The sequence below is a fragment of the Neoarius graeffei genome, chromosome 11, assembly GCF_027579695.1.
Source record: "Neoarius graeffei isolate fNeoGra1 chromosome 11, fNeoGra1.pri, whole genome shotgun sequence".
In the NCBI taxonomy this organism is placed as follows: Eukaryota; Metazoa; Chordata; class Actinopteri; order Siluriformes; family Ariidae; genus Neoarius; species Neoarius graeffei.
In genome coordinates, this window is record NC_083579.1 from 12,101,403 (window position 1) to 12,121,836 (window position 20,434).

General features: G+C 42.2%; 1 protein-coding gene across 3 annotated transcripts in view; it reads right to left on the reverse strand.

The window, feature by feature from the left end:
• Window positions 1-19,739, reverse strand: part of ugp2b (UDP-glucose pyrophosphorylase 2b) — a 122,775-nt gene extending 103,036 nt beyond the window's left edge. Inside the window, exon 1 of one of the 3 annotated variants that reach the window (XM_060933426.1) lies at window positions 19,629-19,739. Coding sequence is in view for 1 of the 3 variants with exons in the window: in XM_060933425.1 (XP_060789408.1) it covers window positions 18,802-18,841 (40 nt within the window). In the remaining 2 variants the exon portion in view is untranslated. Of the gene's footprint in view, window positions 1-7,273; window positions 7,470-18,801; window positions 19,117-19,628 lie in introns of those variants that run through there. The other 2 variants (XM_060933425.1, XM_060933427.1) reach the window with 2 other exon arrangements.
• Between the last annotated feature and the right edge of the window lie 695 nt (window positions 19,740-20,434).

The following is a 20,434-nucleotide window of genomic DNA, read 5'->3' on the forward strand; positions in this document are numbered from 1 at the left end:
ATATAGCGTTAAACTGAAAAGCCTTGGTGCAAACTACTAATGGAAATCTGACTGTTCAAAATCTGCCTTCAAGATCACCATTATACAGTAATCCAGCATTAGGAGTTCCTTTGTGCTTGAAAATATTCCGCGGCCATGCGTTAATAACGCGTGGGAACGAGATCCTATTCCATGGCCATGATTTGTTTAATGCGTGGGAACGAGATGATTATTACCGTAGGTGGCCACGAATTAATAACGCGTGGCCACGAGAAGTGTTGGTCATTTCATCACTGAGACCGTTGACTTTCTGGCATTAGTAGCTTCAGCCGGAAACATGGACAAGTTTGATCTGATTTCGTTTTATTTTAATCTAGGAATGAATTATAATGATATCCTTAAATCACTTGCAGTTAGACATGGAGTAATTCTGAGCGAGACACTTAATTCCGCTGCTCAAAAAGCACGGGGTCAAACGGAGACAATATGTTGACCTCGGGGAAGTTATAGATTTCATCATACAGGATAAATCCTGTATTTATTGCACAGTTGACGGCCGCTCAAAAACCGGACGTCATCCCATCAGGCTGGAACTTGAATCATCTCGTGGCCGTACGTTATTAATTCGTGGCCGCCCAATAATCATCTCGTTCCCACGCATTAAGCAAGTCGTGGCCACGGAATAGGATCTCGTTCCCATGCGTTATTAACTCGTCGCCACGGAATTTTTTTTTTTTTTCACCCATGTTACCAGAGGGGCTCCGTAGATTCCGTTTCTGACCCCAATTTCCACCCGTTTTCCATGATTTAGTAGCCTGGGCCCGCCCATCCTAAGCGTGACGCAACACGAGGGCCTGTTGCGAGCTTAGTCTGGCCAGGCAAGCTATCTACAGCTCTTCCAAGCTCCTGAAAAATCGGGAACCAATCAACTTTGAGCGTCTCCAACGGCCCTGGGTAGAGGCGTGTTCAAGGCACTGACGTAGTAGAACTGCGACCGGAAGCCATAGATTGTTTACAGAATCATGCTGTATTGAAAGCATTCAACGGGAAGTTCTCATTGAAAACGGAGGAAAGAGCAGCCCTGGAGGTATTTATTGAAAGGAAGGACGTTTTCGCCTTGCTCCCGACCGGCTTCGGTAAGAGTTTAATCTACCAGTTAGCCCCGTCGCGTCGCATACGTCAGAGGAAAGAGTGATGTGATTGGTTTAAGCTTCGTCACAGCCTTTTCTGGCTTCGACCAGTAGCAAACTGAGGCATTTCAGGAAGGCGGGTCAACCACGGGCTCTGGGAAACGGTTGGGCTTAATATCTTGGCCAGACCAATAGCTCGGAGAGCTTTGAAGTCGTGTTAGCCAGGCTAGTGATTTAGTGTTACACAGTGAAGCGAGATGGTTGTCCCGTAGAAAGGTGCTGGAGCGGTTCCTGAGCCTCCTTCCTGAAATCAACACTTTCTTGGACAGCAAGGGGAAACGCCAACCAGAGTTGAAAGACCCACACTGGATCATACAGCTGGCCCTCCTTCCTGACGTTACCTGTCACCTGAACGCTCTTAACTTGCAGCTCCAACGGAGAGACAAGCTTCCAAGTGGCAGTCAGAGCATTCCAAAACAAAATAACTGCTCTGTGGATACCTGACCGAGAACTCATCCACTTCCCAAAACTCAGAGCAACAACCACAAGTGACCCGTCTCTGCAGCAGCACTTCAGCTCCAGAGGACTTGTTGAAGTTTTGGAGGAACTGAAGGGTGAGTTTGAGTCCAGATTCAGTGATGTGACTGAACATAAGGAGATTTTCAATTTTATTGAAAACCCCTTCCATGTGGACGTATCCTCTCTCGCTCCAACCATCACACAGCTCTGCCCTGGTAATCGTGCCGCTCTGGAGAGTGAAATAATAGAGCTGCAAACAAACACCATTCTCCAAGTTGAACTCCGAGCAGGTGTTGGCCACTTTAGCAGAGCAGGTTAAGCAAACCATCATGCACTTTGTGATATAAGCATGAAATTTGGCATGATTGTTGCTTATAGGTCACTTTTTCAGAAAAAAGTGCTAGCCACGAAAAAATTCAACATGGCGGCCATTTTTCAAGATGGCCGCCAGACGCATCCTCGTTTCATGTTTTTAAGAAAACACAGAGCAAATTGTTATATAAACATGAAATTTGGCAATAATGGTCTGTGTAGGTCATGTTATCAGTTAAAAGTGCTAGCCCTCCAGAAAATTCAATATGGCGGCCATTTTTCAAGATGGCCGCCAGACGCGTACCCATTTTGTGGCTTTGTTAAAAAGCCACAGTGCATATTGTCATATGAACCTGAAATTTGGCAATAATGTTCTGTGTAGGTCATGTTTTCAGTTGAAAGTGCTAATAGACCAAAACATTCAATATGGCAGCCATTTTTCCAAGATGGCTGCCAGACGCACATCCCCGTTGTGTGGTTGTGCTCATGTGTGCCCCTAAAATGGACTGCTATTGCCGGGATGGCAATGAGCTCTCATTGCTAAAAATATCCCAAATGGCTTGCGAACCACACAGCCTCTGGCAGCTAAGTGTCCACCCTAGCCTTCCAGAGCCGGCAGGGGTGATTTTGCAGATAGAGGTGGTGCGAAAGGCGGGTATCTGGCGCCTCAAAACCAGTTGCTCTTGGCAGAAGAAACTGAGTCATGGCACTAACTGGAAGGGGATGAGGAGGATGAGTAATGGCACTTACTGGAACAGGACTATGAGGACGCCGAGTAATGGCACATCATCTGGCAGTTCATAGGGCGTAAGAAGAGAGTGCATGTCGCTCACTACCAGGGCACACTGGTGACAGACACTGCTGTGAAACTCAGCATGGTGTTCAATGTCAGCTAAACATTGAGTTAGTATCCCAAATGCTATCTAATACGCCCCTGAAATATTAGATAGACGTACCTGAATCGACAGGTTGTGCCAACGCGGAAGAGCCGAGCCAAGGATAACAGGGGCTTTTAAGTTATCCGGATGGTGTACAGATTGCACGGGATTTAAATGACATTGGATGAACGATCGGGCTAGGTGTAGGGCAGTTGCATGACCCTAGTTGTATCCCATACATCAAAGTGAGCAAAAGGCGGTAAAAGGGTAAACCCTCGGCCTTAACTGTCAAATGATGGATGCCAATTCCATACCTACATGTAGAACTGACTGGAGTAAATGCTGCCTTTGCCAGGAGGAAAAAAAAGAATGAATCTCTCATATCTCCTTTAGGTTCCTTCCAAAGAACCCAAGATTATGCTGGGTATAGTAATATTGCGAGAAATGTACCATTGTTTCATGTCATCAATGATATGCCGATAGCGATTAACCCATCAAGGCTGGATGAAGGAGATGGTATAGAAGCCACTCATAGGAAAACAGGCAAAATATCACAACAGTTGCTGCCATATTGAAATTTTTTTTTTTAGCAAAACCACAAAACAGGGACACGTCTGGCGGCCATCTTTAAAAAAATGGCCGCCATATTGAATTTTTTTCGTGGCTAGCACTTTTTTCTGAAAAAGTGACCTATCAGCAACAATCGTGCCAAGTTTCATGCTTATATCACAAAGTGCACGATTTGGAGCAAAATCTGCCTTAACCTGCTCCACTACTTCTGGAGTTTGATCTCTGAAGCAGACTTTCCCAGTTTGAAACCACTTGCACAGAAAGTGAGGTCTTTCTTCATGAGCACATACACCTGTGAGTCAACAGTTTCAACCATGAACACGATCAAGAGGAACCCGAGAAACCGACCGACCCATGCTCATCTTGAACGCCTCACTGTGATCGCAACAACAAACTACAAATACAACATGAAGAAAGTCAAGGACATGCATGCCAGCTTCTGCTCATCCCAGTATTCAGGTAAATATGGTCTTAATTGAAAATGTATTGGCTGTGTTGTTTCTTTTTTTGTGGGATGTCCGATTTAGAGCCCTGCACTCCCGCGGGGGTCCCGCGGGACCCGCCGCAAAGCAGTGCGGCGCGGGACAAATTTTGAAAGCTCACTGCGGGCGCGAGTGCACATATGCGGGCGCGGGCGGGAGTGCACATATGCGGGCGCGGGCGGGAGCGGTGATAAGCTGCAGTCCCGCTAACTAAAAACGTGTTTAAAATAAAATTTATAAATTATGAATTTATGTCCATCATACATAATTTGTGCTGGATATTTTATTTGGCATTAATAAAAACATTTTAAGATGCCTAAATTTGCAGAGAGAGTCAGGTGGTGTTTACATTAGACCATATCCGTCTCGTTTTCGTCACGGATGCACTGTCCGTGCACATTAAAACGCCGGGAAACGACTCCACAGGCGGAACAACTTGAATCCGCCAGGGCCCACGTATTCAACCCAGTTTGTATCTGATCCGGTGCTGTGTAAACATTGAGGAGCGAGGAAACGCAGTGCTGAGCTCTAGCTGACGTCGTCATTGGACAACGTCACTGTGACATCCACCTTCCTGATTCGCTGGCGTTGGTCATGCCACGTTGGTCATGTGACGCGACTGCTGAAAAACGGCGCAGACTACAGGAAACGACACACAGCGGCTCAGTCCCGAATCACTGCTCGTGCGCTTCACTCGCGCGCTCTGTGAGCTGCGCAGGGCCGGAGTGCGCACCCTCCAGAGGGCACTCGCTGTTCAGGGCGGAGTGATTTGGAGCGCAGGAGGAAGCGCTGAGCCGCACTGACGTTTATTTACACATTTCAACCTTCTTCAGGCGCTTAAACTCAGTGAGAACATGAACATCACAGCCAGGTGTGTTTATCTGCTGGAGAAGGTGTTCGCTTGCCATCCTTCCACTTGCAAGTGGTGAGTGACTTGCGCATGCCCGATATGCACTGGGATCATGTGACGTGCCGTCTAATTAGTCATGTGATTAGCGTATCCGTGTATTGGCGTTGTTGTGTGCACGTGAATCGTGTATTGGCGTTGCTGTGTGTACGCGAATCGTTTTAAAAACGTTAATCTGATGATCCGCTGATTCGAAATAATGTAAACAGGGCCTTAGATGAGCTGGTCATCAGAATTCTGATTCTGATCCAGGAGAGGATAAATAACTCTCGTACGTTTCCGATTCCTTTCCTCTTCCGTGTTTGAGATCTCCGATCATGGCAGAAGAGCAGAGCTCCTTTACCGAAGCTCACAGTGCTTCAAAAGTAAGTGCTGCTTTAAAAAGAGGTACATTTACCGTTAAAAAGTCAAGAGTCCTGAAATCGGACATTTTAGTTAGAAAACGCTTTACAAATGTAAACTGGGTTAGCCTAATGTTTTGTATGGCTGAACAATAAATATACCAAATTTCCACTTGGAATTACGTGCTCGCCTGTCTTTTTTTTTATTGTTTATTATTATTATTATTAGAGACACTGACGAAGGCAACAGCCGAAACGTTTGTCTCCTTCTGCTGCCAAAAACAACTGAAAAGAAATGTAACTAAAAGAATAAGTTCAAGAGTGCGATCCATCTCTCCTTTCACACTAATTATTCATAGGAGACGCACCACGGGACAGCGCATACTTAAATGATTAGCCTACTTAAATAATTATTATTATTATTATTAGGTCTACATGTTGCCATTTCAACATTCCGAATTCAGAAACAAGGTAAATAATAACAAACGTGAACGTGAGCTGTAGATATTTATGCTCAAATCCACTCAAAGTAGGGGGCGGGGCACCATCACGCTGTGTCAAGACAAGAACTTTCCTGAGAAATAACGCGAACGTCTGCATCATGCGGGATTTGCGGGCGGGAGCGGGACAAAATACGGCAGGAGCGGGCGGGAGCGGGACTGAAAATCATAATTCTTTGCGGGCGCGGGCGGGAGCGGGACTTCACAATGCGGGCGCGACTGAAAAATCTGACCCGCGCAGACCTCTAGTCCGATTTATATGTAGAAATGACTTGGTATGTTGTCGTAAAACTGGCTCTTCCCTTGATTTTGCTCTGCCAATGTGGCTCTTGTGAAAAAAATAGTGAGTATCGCTGTTCTATACGAAGGAAAGGAAACGTAGGACCACCATGCGCATTATTTGCTCGGGAATCTGCTCAAATTAAATAACTTCCAAGTCACAGAACGGCCCGATATTTTGTGAGATATTACAGAAATAAGCATCTATCACAACGACCAAATTTCACCGATTTTATGAAATCGAAAGGCCGTCTAGCTTTAATAAATGTTTATCACGTTCTCTTTGTTTATTCTCACACCATCACGTGAAGGCGTCTTCCTCGGTTCATGATTTGATTTTCACATTCCTGAAAAAAGTTAAATTAAGAAAAATTACCACCAAAAAAGTATTTTCCTATTGATTATCAACTTAAATATATTTTTTTTAATTTTAAAAAAAACCCTTTTGTTGCATGTTCTTTATAACCAACAATAATTTACCCACATGTAAAGGTTGGCGCGAAATATAAATCGCTTATTAACGAAAAATATTCCTTTTATTAAAAACGAGAGCGTTAATCACAGACATCTTTTCTTAATAAGCTTAGATTTGTACTCCCTCCTTCTGCTTCGCCTTTCTTTATCTTTCAGCAGTCTGTAAAAAGAACGTGCCGATTTCTTGTTAAATCTATTTCCAGTCAGTCAATCACACCACAGCTCTCGGACATTTTAGATCTGTGTTACTTCCGCCTTTGAAGAAGTCGCATGCATTCCTGCTATTGTACTTTTATGTTGCTGTCTAAACAACACAGCCTGATGATTATCATCATGATTCTTTTTTTTTTCCATTTCATCGATTCAAATCTTCATAAATTTGTATCACGGTTTATCGTTACATGCGTACTCGGACAAGCACTTCGTACTCAGATATAACCTCATCAGTCCGCACGTACAATTCCTCACGTTTTCTTATTTTTTGTTTTCGAACTGTTGGTGTTTTTCCCTTCCTGTATTTTGTCTCAAACCCAGCTCTTAACTTTGGAACGTTCTTGAGACGTTTCGCGTCAAGGTTTATGATGTGTTATGGCTTCTGAACTGTCGTCGAGTGCTCATGCGAGCTTCTCTGAATCGTTTTTGCATGTGTGGGGATATAGACGTTTGAAGGCATTTTGGTTGTGTTCGAAAACGGAGGTAAAAACCTCTTTAAAAAAAAAAAAAACCTGTAAAACATATGGACTCTTCTCAGCCTGGAGACAACAAACAAAAATACTCATATTGGAGAACTCGATTTTAACGTCTTCAGGACAGTAACCCTTTCATTTCTGAAGCGAATGTGATAGAAAATGAGGCCGAATTCGAGAATAATTATCATGAAATTATGAAAAGTTAAATATAACCTATGAAATGCTGAGATGTTCGGGCTTCTCTGAAGCCCCAGAAGGCCCCGACGGTTCCCGTGTGGTGTGTGTAGTCTGGGTATAAAGTGCATGAATGGCAGAAACTTCCTGGTGCATGGAATTTACTCCAATAGTAAAATCCTGCTCTTCAGGCTGCAGTCAAAATGTTCGCTGACATAACTGAAAAGAATTTCTCTTTTTAAAATAAATAAATAAAATAAATAAATAAAGCCACAGGCCTGTGGTGGTTCAGCGATTCATTTCCTGGAACTAGTGGCTCAGAGCTTGTGGGTTTAAAGACTCCAAGAATTCCGAGTCCTTCAGCGTTAACCCTCCGAACACACGATTTACACAACAGAACAACGGCCAGGATCCGCCGACTCATCTACAATTACAGCCAAAGGTCTCGGAAATTAGACGATTTACAAGAAGAGTCCAGTCGTTTCTTGACAACTTCAAGAGACGTTTATAGTGAAGCTGTTTTCGTGATCGAAAACTTGCGCAATATTGGTTCTCTGCCACGTCCATTGTGGTGGAAGAAGGAAAAAAAAAAAAAAAACACACACTCCAACCCACAAAAAAAAAAAAAAAAAATCATAAAAAATAAAATGACAGATTCTGTATAAACACTGGTTTCAGTTTTAACCATCTTTTATTCTTATTAAACAATGAAATCCAAAGAAAGAAAAATTAATTATTGACCAATGATTTGGACTCCGCTGAAATGTTCCTCCACGGGGAAACTATTCTGGGTTCATCATTCTGGGTTCAGAGAGAGAAAGAAAGAAAAAGCGAGCGAGACAAAGTGAGCAAGAAAGAAAACAAGAGAGAGACAAAGACAGAGAGAGAGCAACAAAGAAAGAGCGCGACAGAGACAAAGAAAGAGAGACAGAGAGGGAGAGACAAGAGAAAAAGAGACAGAGAAAAAAAAAGAGCAACAGAAAAAGCAACCGAGAGAGAGAGAGACACACACACAGAGTGCAACCAAGAGAGACAGAAAGAAAGAGACAGGGCGAGAGACAAAGACAGAGAGACAGAAAGAGAGGGAGAGACAAAAAGAGACAGAGACACAAAGAGAGAAAGAAAGCAAGAGAGACAGAGACAGAAAAAAAGAGCAACAGAAAGAGAGCAAGAGAAAAAGAGCGACAGAAAGCGCAACAAAGAGTGCAACCGAGAGAGACAGAAAGAAAAAGAGACAAAGCGAGAGACAGAGACAGAGAGAGAGACAGAAAGAGAGGGAGAGACAAAGAAAGACAGACAGAGAGAGACAGACACAAAGAAAGAGAGCGAGCAAGAGAGAGAAAAAAAGAAAGAGCGACAGAAAGAGAGCGCAACAAAGAAAGAGTGCAACAGAAAGAACTAGATAGAACTCGCCGCCAACGGCGTCGATGGCGATGCCTCCGCCCGGTAGACTACACGCCTTATTAAGTTGTGATTTGGGGATGGACATGTGACCTCACAGTAATCGTGACCTGGTGAAATTACTTGTATCAGCCTTGGAGACATTGTGTTCACAAGGTTTTCGGACACACATTTGACCTCACAGTGACCTTGACCTTAGACCTTTTGATCTCAAACTCTAATCAGTTCATGTTTGTCCCAAAAGCGCACAAATGTTGAAAGTTTGGTGAAATTCCTTTCATTAGCCTTTGAGATATCGCGTACACAAAGTTTCGGGACGGACGGACAACCCGAAAACATAATGCCTCCTGCACCTTACGGTGGCGGAGGCATAGAAAGAGAGAGACAGAGCGAGAGAGAGACTGAAAAAGAGAGACAAAGAGAAAGCAAGAGAGAAAGAGACAAAAAGAGCAACAGAAAGAAAGAGAGCGACAAAGAGAAAGAGATACAGAGAGAAAAAGAGTGATACAGACAGCGAGAGAGACCGACTCGAGGAATAATTTACCTGCTGCTGTGATGGACAGAATTTCTGATGCGATGCCACTCGCACACGTTTATACGCGGGTTTAGTATCAAAGAGAGCGGGTTTTCGTCCCAGAGGAACAGTTACTGTACAGACACGTGACCCGCACATGTAAGGCAAGGCAAGTTTATTTATATAGCACATTTCATACACAATGGCAGTTCAATGTGCTTTACAGAAGCAAAAACAAAAACAGTAAACAATAGAGAAATAAAATTACATAAAATAATTTTATTTTTAATCTAAAACAATTAATTAAAAGAATGAAAAGAAAATAAGAATTAAACAACAGTAGAACTAAAATAATAAAATGCCAAAAAGAAAAAAGGAGAAAAAGAAACCAGCGGAATAAAATAGAATAAAATTAAAGTAAATGTAGCAGATTCGAAATGAGGCTGAAGGTTCTGGAGTTTAATTTCAATAGAGTGAAGATATTCACGATACAATACGCTTTCGGAGCCTCTGATTGGACAGGAGAACAACTGTTTAGGTTCATTTTACTGTGAATTCATCAATGATGATGGAGAGCAGGGGCTCGCAACCTTTTCTGCTTTAAAGCCCACCTATTCATACTTGTACCGATTCGGAGCCCATTAACAAAGACCCCTGATTATTTTTGCTCGTGTATTCTATTAGAATCGAATAATCTATACTGTAAAGTGTATTAATGGGATGCGACATCACTCCGTTACAGACAGAGCCCAGGAATTAATTCAATAAAAGCACAAACCGTTTTATATTTAAAGGTCCCATGGCATGGTGGTTTGTTGATGCTTTAAACGGGCTCGTGGAGGATTCCGGATGTTATATCCGCAGCCTTTCTCGAAACGAACCCTCGGCACGTAAATATAGCCTCCTGGGAGAAAGCCCCATTTCAGCCCTTTTCCCAGTGCGTCGTTTTGCTAATGAGAAGCAGGAGGCAGGGAAGGGTAGAGGGTGGGGGTGGGCCATGGGGGGAGGGGGAGGGGCTTGACCAAGCTGCGCGCACACATACTCGCTGCTATCAGCGCCTGTAGCCACGCTGCTAAGACAAAACCCCGTTCTCCCTCGGACTCCTTTCGTAAACTCAACGTGACACAGAGAACAGAGAGCGAGAGTGTTCGGAGTGGTAGTTTACGAACGTATAATACCCTAGGCTTGAACACGCACTCCATAACCAAAGAGGATAGAAGCAGCAACTACAGCAACATATCGCTTATCCAACAGAAGACATGCATTGCGGAGCAATAGTCAAACATAAGCTCATAAGTTACAGTCAATTTCCAGACTAAACTCAGTTTAACAGAGCATGCTGCATGCTCTTTAGTTTTGTAGCGCGGATTACCTGGCTAACTGCAGGAAGCGGTTAGCTGCACAGCTAATGTAGCCATTGCTAGGCTAACGCACCGATTTTAAAACACGGCAAAACGACTTAACAGTTATACACTTACTTGTTCGGTGTTTGTGGCTGATGCGGCAGGGATGCTTGGTACGGACCCAGGCTTCAGTGACAGTTGATGTGCAAAACCTGCCCTGTACTGTCCCAAGTTGTGGAAACATTCCTCAGGAAAATGCTTCCGACAAACATACACCGTCTTAGGTAGACTCGACGGCGTATTATTGAAGTAAATAAAATTAAGCCACTGCGTCTTCAGGGGCTCTCCCGTCGGCAGTAAAAACAGACTCTTTTCTGTGTTGTCACATCCATGTACAGCGCAATTTCCATGTTTCGCTCGCTTAGGTGATGCCATGTTGTTGTGTCCTCTATGGTCTCCTCACTACAACTGGGCGGGCAATCCATACAGTGGGTGGGAATCCAGAGGGGGGGGCGTGGGGATCATCTCCCTTGCTGACGTAGTAAAGGGAAGAGCTTATCAACGCGCCATTCTCAAATGTTGGGCATAGTTTGGTTTACACATTATGAAATTTCTAGCCACTGGGGTGACTTAAGAAGGTCAGAGGAACTCATTTTAACATTAAAAAACCTCAGAAAGTGAAAATTTCATGCCATGGGACCTTTAAAAAACTGTACGGCTGTACCAGAAGCCTCATTGTGCACGCAGGGCACTCTCACTCAAAAGGGATTAATGATCCAAAAGTGGAGTCCGGTCCATTAACGCAAGAACTTATTGCCGTGTTTGTGTTCAGCAAACAAGCGAGTTATTAAAACCAAGAAGTGGATCTACTGTAGAAACCACTCAATGGGATTAGACCCTTACACGCTAACAAAGAAGGATTTTTCCTTGGAGCTAAAGGAAAATTATCCATCCGTTGAGTTCCCCGACATCTCAAACTACCTGGTGCGGCAGACATCGTTCTACACAGACGAAATCCTGAGGATCAGGACACTACAAGATAAATCCTGGATCGTTTTTGCCCGGGTAAATAAAGTATTTCTGGGCTTTGGACGCGTCTTTGTGACAGTCGCTAAGACTCGAAGTTTTAGTATCGGGTGTAAACAAACCACAGCCACTTGATTCTCAACCCTCTCTGCTCTTCTCTTTCAGCAGGCATCACAGATCCATAGAATTTACCCACAAATGGATTTATTTATTCTGTCCACTGTGCGCGCTCGCTCTGTGTGCAAAGGAGGAATGTGACAATCATAAAGACTTGTTCTTCTTAATTTACCCACAAACGTATTTATTCCACTTGAAAGGTGTACGGCAAACCAGCTACCGGATTTGGGACACTACAACATCCTGAACTATTTAGTATTTAGCTTCAAACTTGAAAAAATGTCGCAGCCCACTGGTTGAGAAACAGTGATTCAGAAGGAAAAAAGAAAAAAAAAAAACTATTTTAAGTATCAGGGCACTTTGCTCACGTAGACACTTTTGATCATAATCACTTTAGATTTTGTCGCCTTTTATACTGGTGCACCGATCCAAATCGTCACACCCCAGCTGACTACTACACAAAATCAGACTTAAAACCAATAAATAAATACAAACAGACGGTTTAGATGTACAACTGCTGAAGCTTGCGAATGAATTAAATTTTTTTTCATTAATAGCAAATGAATGAACTGTATGAAAATAAAATAAATTCTCATTTAAGTTTTCTACTCTTTGCCGTTTCCAGTAAAAGCAGCGCCATGTAAAAAGTCATGACGGACACACACGCACCATAAAGAACCCTCTGTCTGTCTCCATTACAGGTCTCAGTGCTGCAGTGGCTGGACACTGTACATTTATTCAGACTGTATTAATAAACAGAGCCGTCACACACACACACACACACACACCAACCGACTGCTAGGTCACGATTACACTGCTGTATTTTACTCTCCTCACCCGCCTTGTGTTTAAAATCCTTAGAATAACGTTTAAATCTCAAACACACAGGAACTCATCTGTTCCAGGCTATTAGCATATCGCGCTACCTGAAAATTACTCACAAAATTATTTACTAAGGATTAAAATTATTTGCGGGTTGATGTTATTTATCATTGGTATAAACAGACAACTGATTAAAACAGTTGAAAGTCTGACAACTTTCTCTGCATGTTTTAAATTTACTTTAACTTTATTCTATTTTATTCTTTATTCTATATTTTTTTTCTCATCCTATTTGAACTACTACTTCATTTTATTATTTTATTTTTAGTATTGTTTAATTCTTATTATTTTCTTTTAATTTAATTCTTTTAATTAATTGTTTTAGAATAAAAATAAAATTATTTTATGTAATTTTATTTCTCTATTGTTTACTGTTTTTACTTCTGTAAAGCACATTGAACTACCATTGTGTATGAAATGTGCTATATAAATAAACTTGCCTTGATTATAGGAAATCGCGCACTCTGATTGGTCGAGAAATTCGGACTATTTCTCGATAATCACCTCGAGCGACTCGGCGGCCAATCGCTTCGTCACCGTAAGTGAAGAAGAATTACCAACGATGAAAGAAAATGCTGCTCCTAAAAGCACTAAAGATGCTCCGAAGTTTGGTCTAAAACTATTCAAAGGGAAGGTGGAGTTGCGATTTATTTTATCGGTTTCAAAACAAAGGATTTTGTGTGAGTCGGTGTTGATAAGTGACAAGTCTGCACTGCGCCATTATTACATTCACACGCTGCTTTTGAAGTTTGAAAATTTTTTTTTTAAATAATTACCTGTTACACATTAAAACAATTATCCACCTCAGGATCGGTGAATATCGGTGAATAACCACCTCGACTCTGATAAAGAATTGTTAAATAATCAGAGTGGTGTGATGCCACCTGACAGTGTGGATTCATGCTTACCACCCTGAAGCTGATTATTTTCCATTAACGGCATGCTCTGAAGTGTTTTATTCCTCTTATACCACAGGAATTCATCAACAATTTAAAGGGATAGTTTGGGATTTTTGACATGAATCTGTATGGCATCCCCATCAGTAGTGTCGTGCAAACACACTGACTTACCCCTGACAGCATCCTGTGAGTCCAGTTCTTGTCCAGTTTTGGTCCAGACGAAAGTAGTTCGGCAAGTTTGTTGGGGTCACGAAAGTAAAACGTTTTTCGTCTCAAAACAGTATGTGTTCAAAAGAGTGATATCAGCGCTCGAAACTAACGGTGTCCCGACGTCCCGGGGACCATAAAAAATGTCATCGGGACACAAAATTATCATATCTGGGACAATCCCGGGACAATGGGAAAAAATAGATCTAGAAAAAATGTTCTACATTAATATTATTTACAAAGCCGTAACACATGCGTAGACATTCACCTAATTTGTCAATTTTAATTTTAAAACGTTAACAGCGAAAAATACATAGTAGCTACACTTTCGATGCACCTGCATCCGTAGGCTACAGAGCAGCGCATTCTGTTCTAGAATCTTCGGCCGGAGTCCGCATTATATGGACTTGGAATGGAATTGCTACCGCACACGCTGCGCCGACTCTTGCCAGAACAAAAATGCTGAAGTGGTTGAAGCGGACCGACCGCGGGGAAGAAACTGAAAGCCCAGACATAACGTCTCCGGGACCTTCAGGATCCAAAGTGTCATCGCCTGGTCTGCAGGCAACGCTAGCAACTGAATGAACTGAATGAACACTGTTAGACACGTTATAAAATACAACAGGAATGATGTGGATGATATTGACGGAAGATACCGTTCAACAGAATAAGTGAGTTTTCTTGGTGTCTTTCTAGTTCAGAAAGTTTAGTCAGTCAGCAGCACAACTAGGCTCGGACCTGGCACTACGCTGATGTTGCTAACATTTGCACCCGGCAGCGAAAGTTCATAAAATGGATAACGGAAAGTTCATAAAATGGATAACGGAAAGTTCATAAAAATGGATAACGGTAATGGATAACGGAAAGTTCATAAAAATGGATAACGGTAATGGTGAAAATTATAAGTTGGCCTTATAAGTGCCAACAGATATTCAAGGTATAAGTAGATGAAATGAACATAAAAGGGGTCTTATTTTCAACTAAAGTGTACTGCAGATGTAGGGAGTTGAAACATTTTCTGAATGAGCTAGTTGGCCCCTTTAAATAAACGGGTATCTATTCATACAGTGAGATCGCCAAAGTTTAATAAACTGAAAATGCAATAACTGTAATTTTGAAGTACATGATGTATAGGACATGTGTCGCTTGTGTCTTGTGACTTATTGTAAAAATGATATAAAGGGTTCAAAATCGCATAGTTACAAATATAATAGTAACTTCATATGATAATATTAACCACTGGTTATTTCAGAGGGGAAAAAAATGGGGACACTATTGCTTCCATTCGGGACAATACAACACAGAATTCGGGACCACTGGGGGGGACACAGAAAAAAAGTTAATTTCGAGCCCTGAGTGATATATTTGCATCACAAAACTGTTGCCAAATAAAGAGTCAGACCTCGAAATCGCTTGGCACTATTTTCTCTCCCTCGGTATCACTGCGCGCTGTCATGTTGACATCTGCGCAGGAATCAACACCTTTCCCATTGTTTGGCAGTGATTAGGAGTTCAGATCAGCGGCGCTAACAAGCTAATTTGAGAGCAAGAACAGCGACAAATTTAACACCTATTTCGATTACGTTCATTATGTCTTATATTAAATATAGTTAGGTTTTTTTTTCTTTTTTATCAGACATCTAGTTTTTGGGTTTGTTTACCTGACATGTTTCGACGTACGACTGTCATCTTCCTCAGAGTGTCACCGGATGTTAATTGGTGACGCATCTTTTATCAGCTGATGTTTCTGAAGGCGTGGCCTTCCTGTCTGGATTGACAGGTCAGTCACGCCTTCTACTGTCTGTTTGTCCCCTGCAAGATAATAAACATCAGCGCTGGATCAGGGAGGCCATGGAGATCCGTAAGCGAAGCCCGAGGACCATCAACCGGGATGAGGGAGCATACATGCTCTCCCACACCTGGAGTGCCATCTTGCAGGGGACAAACAGACAGTAGAAGGCGTGACCGACCTGTCAATCCAGACAGGAAGGCCACGCCTTCAGAAACATCAGCTGATAAAAGATGCGTCACCAATTAACATCCGGTGACACTCTGAGGAAGACGACAGTCGTACGTCGAAACATGTCAGGTAAACAAACCCAAAAACTAGATGTCTGATAAAAAAGAAACAAAAAAACCTAACTAAATTTATCACCTTCTATAACCTATACAATAATATATTTGTGAAAATGGTGCGCACTTGCGACTATCCAGGCTGTAGCAACAAAGATGTGGCTGAATCTCCGCACACATTTCACCGTCGTAGTCAGACATGTTGTCGCTAACTTTGCTAGCAGTAAACAATGTAGTGATGTGTCGGTCGCGAACGATCTGGTTCAAAGAGTCGGCTCTTTGAAGTGAACGACGGGAGCCGGCTCTTCGGTGGGAGCCGAATTAGTTTTTTGTCCTTAGGTGCCTCAGAGAGAGAGAGAGAGTTCAGCTCAGCTGAAGGATGATTGTCTATTTGACAACCATGATCATTGTTTTGTTGCCGTGAATTCCTAAAGCTCATGATATAAATTGTCGCTCATAAATTGACAGGTTCGGTCGGCAACCGCCTTGGCATGGCCAGATTAATCTGCGGTATACAACGAGACAGCAGTCATTATAACCGGAGCATATTTGCTGTTCCAGCGGCTTCTCATTACTGGTGGAGCAGAGTGCGGCACTTTTTTCTCTTTTTCCATGCGCTCAAGGTGCCACATGTTTTGTTGCACATTGTTCTGTGTTTGTTAAAATAATTTCCAACTTTGCTTCATAGTTTCTTAGGCCTGATTTATACTTAATTTATTTTGTGGCATTTTGTTCAAGGTCGAGTGTGAAATAAAGCCATAAAGGATAAACAGTTGATGTCTTCTGTGTATTTTATATTGGTAATATAACACAGTTTTGCATTATGCTTGTGAGAAAATAATTTATTAATTGGTAAGTCAGTTTTATTTCTATAGCTAGAACATTGTTACACTGCTATACTTTACAAAGGCTACAAAAACTAAAAAATAAAATGGAAAACATCCTATTGATAAAATATAAATAATAATGTAATTAATTAACTAGTTAATTGCAGCAATTAAATCAAAAATAAAATCTCAGGAGCCGTTTGGGAGCCGAAAGAGCCGGCTCCTTATAGTAAGAAGAGCCAAAAGAGCCGAAATTCCCATCACTAAAACAATGAATGAAACAGCCGTGGCTGTCACCTGGCGGCAGCGCGCAGTGATACCGAGGGAGAGAAAATAGTGCCAAGCGATTTCGAGGTCTGACTTTTTATTTGGCAACGGTTTTGTGATGCAAATATATCACTCTTTTGAACGCATACTGTTTTGAGACGAAAAACGTTTTACTTTCGTGACCCCAACAAACTTGCCGGACTACTTTCGTCTGGACCAAAACTGGACAAGAACTGGACTCACAGGATGCTGTCAGGGGTAAGTCAGTGTGTTTGCACGACACTGTTGATGGGGATGCCATACAGATTCATGTCAAAAATCCCAAACTATCCTTTTAAATTTTACATTATCATCATCATGTACAGTTCTGTCTATTTTTAATGTTGCAAAATGTCCACAAAACTACTTCATTCCTGCTTTTACTCGTTGTAGCAGCTCTAAACAGTCATTCTCTCGCCAGCCTCTGTCTCTCTCTTTCCCTGAATCAATCTCTCTCCCGTCTGTCTCTCTGTCTCTCCCCCATGTCTGTCTGTCTCTCTCTCTTTCCCTGTATCTGTGTGTCTCTCTCCTTCTCTCCTGTCTGTCTCGTGCTCTCTCTCTTTCCCTGTATCTGTCTCCCCGTCTCTCCCTCCCCGTGTCTGTCCGTCTCTCTCTCTCCCCCCCCCACCATGTCTGTCTCCCTGTGTGTGTATCTGTCTAACACACTGGCTCCCTGTCTGTCTGTATCTCCTTCTCTCTCCCTGTATTCCCCCTTGCTCTCTCAGTGCCGACACTGGAGACTCCTTCCATGAGCATTAAACAAACATCTCCTCACCAAAAAGATAAAAATAAAATAAAAAATATATTATATTTTCACCATATCAATGATTATAGACTTCTCTTTGTAAAATAATAACACTGCTCTAAAATCAGTTCATCATTAATCGTAGATTACACAGCACGTTTCGTACATCAAGTCCTTACTTCATTATTATTCACACTAGTGTGTGTTTGACGACGTCCCTCTCATTCCTTCCCCATATGTTGAACATTTTCCTCGGACAAAGAAAGAAAAGAGCTTCTGAACTTTTCAATTTGTTGATTAAAACAAACAAACAAAAAAAAAAAACCTCCCACATCAAACAAAATGATCTTCAGTGAAGCATGACAAGTTATGCACCCCACACACACACACAGCTCGAATGTCTCGAGTTCAGACACTTTGCAATATGATATTTTGTGGATTGGTTGGAAATTCAAGACAGAATCTAAGAAGAGATTATTTTCCATTAATTGCCTCACTGTACTTTTGACAGGATCACACGCATACGGTACGAAGTACATCATAAAAGTCCTGTGAACTTGCTTATCTTACACGATACTCTTTCACTTGGTCATAAAAGCTGAGGGTTGAGCAGTGCCACGGATTTAACCCTTAAATGCCCGCTGTAGTGTGTAAATGTGAGATCAGATCTCCAGCACAGGCAAGATAAGGAGTCGATCGAGTCCTTTCAGCTGCTTCTCTCTCCCTCTCTCACACACACACACACAATACACTGAGGTGCAGCCAACACAGGAGAAGAATGGAGCTCGTTTACTGAAAAAGATAAACTACAATATATAATTAAAAAAAAAAAAAATCAATGACACTTGGAGCTAATACACAGACCAGTCCACTCATGAGCACAGGACAGGGGAGGGAAGGGAAGGGGGGTTAAATTAACAAGATTTTAACCACACCAAAGAAAATAAATAAAATTAAAAAAAAAAAGCTTCGGTGTTTAATGATTATAAACAACAACAAATTAAAAAGTAACTGTGTGTTTTTCTTTTTTTTTTTTTTCCAGAAAGCAAATCAGAGCGTTTGGGACACCCCTACAGTGGAACATACCAAGTCAGAGTGCTTGATCCTCTCCACTCAGACTGTTAGATTGCATGAATATTAATATTAGCAAGTATAATTACTCATGAATATGTATAACTTTGTGCAAATTAACTCAGGAATTAATTAAATACCAAAAGCGCCACTCACCTACGTAAAGAGACATATTTCCTGGATATTTATAAGACATTCTTGTTTTGCCCAAGTCTCTGTTTGGAATAAATCTGCTTTAATTAATAATTCCGTGGTTTATTTCCTGGTTGTTTTTCAGTCTCATTACTGACAGCTTCAGTGGATCAGGCGACGCTCATAACTTTAGCTTTATAACCTGAAACACATGCCTCTTTCCTTCTCCGCCCACTATGACACACACACACTAAAAAAATAATAATAAACCTCCGGAAGATAAAAGGTGCATAACTTCAGGTCTCAACTTTACTATGTGTGTGTGTGTGTACACATAAGCTGCGGCACACTGCCAGCTGAAACTACTACTTGTGATGCTTTCAGCTTCCACACACCGGCTCGGTCCCAAATCACTACCATCCACCCTGTGTGTGCGCACTATATAGTGCGGCTTCGAAGCGCCGCCATAGTGCACTACAGATCCAACACGTAGCCTTTTGGCATCCAACCCGCGTCATGTCGGAACAGCCAATCGTTTAGCGTTTTTCACTTCCGTATTCGGTTTAGCCACGCCTACATTTCCATCAGTCATTGAAAAATGACACGTATCTCAAACAGAGATCATAATTTCGGCACATCAGTGAGATTGTGTTTGTTATCTCGGCTCTTTTATCAGGTTCCTATTTCGAGTGGAAGATTTTCACCGGGAATTTCTGTCATTACGACACCGAAATGACAACCAATCACGTCACATAGCATAACATAAACATAACCATCACTCAGGCCTGAAGCAGAATCGCGTTAATCATCATCATGGCACCAAAAAGCAAGAATAAGTGGCATGTGCTTACTCTTAAAGTTGTGATGCTGCTGATTTGAACACACAGATCCGGAAAGTGCCAGCGGTGCTAATGCTAATCACGTCGCTCTCATCCTCCAGATGCTGATGATGACCGCGGAAGTAGTTGTGGCCAAATCCTAAATGACTTCCGAGTGTCTTCCCTCACAAGTGCACTACATAGAGTGCTTGTCATTCCTGCAGAGCTCACCAATAAATCATAAAACCGAGAATTTCGAAATTCACAGCACATCTGTCAAGATGACAGTGTTTTTACACACACACACACACACACAAAATATATATATATATATATATATATATATATATATATATATATATATTGATGCTGATATATTTGTGGTGCAGTTTGTTTTTAAAGAGGAAAACTCCAGCCTTTGGCCCTGGTCACATGACTGTACAGCTCGCCATGAGTTTGCGAATGCTTGGCGATGAAAAATTGGTCGCATCGCCACTAATCGGTGAATATTCCCCCCGAGTTGTTTTTTGTCGTGTCCTACTTCGTGAGTGGCCAAAAACATGCATTGAAATTTGGTGGCCATGTTTTCGGCGTAGGGCGGCACAGTGGTGTAGTGGTTAGCGCTGTCACCTCACAGCAAGAAGGTCCGGGTTCGAGCCCCGTGGCCGGCGAGGGCCTTTCTGTGCAGAGTTTGCATGTTCTCCCCGTGTCCGCGTGGATTTCCTCCGGTTTCCCCCACAGTCCAAAGACATGCAGGTTAGGTTAACTGGTGACTCTAAATTGAGCGTAGGTGTGAATGTGAGTGTGAATGGTTGTCTGTGTCTATGTGTCAGCCCTGT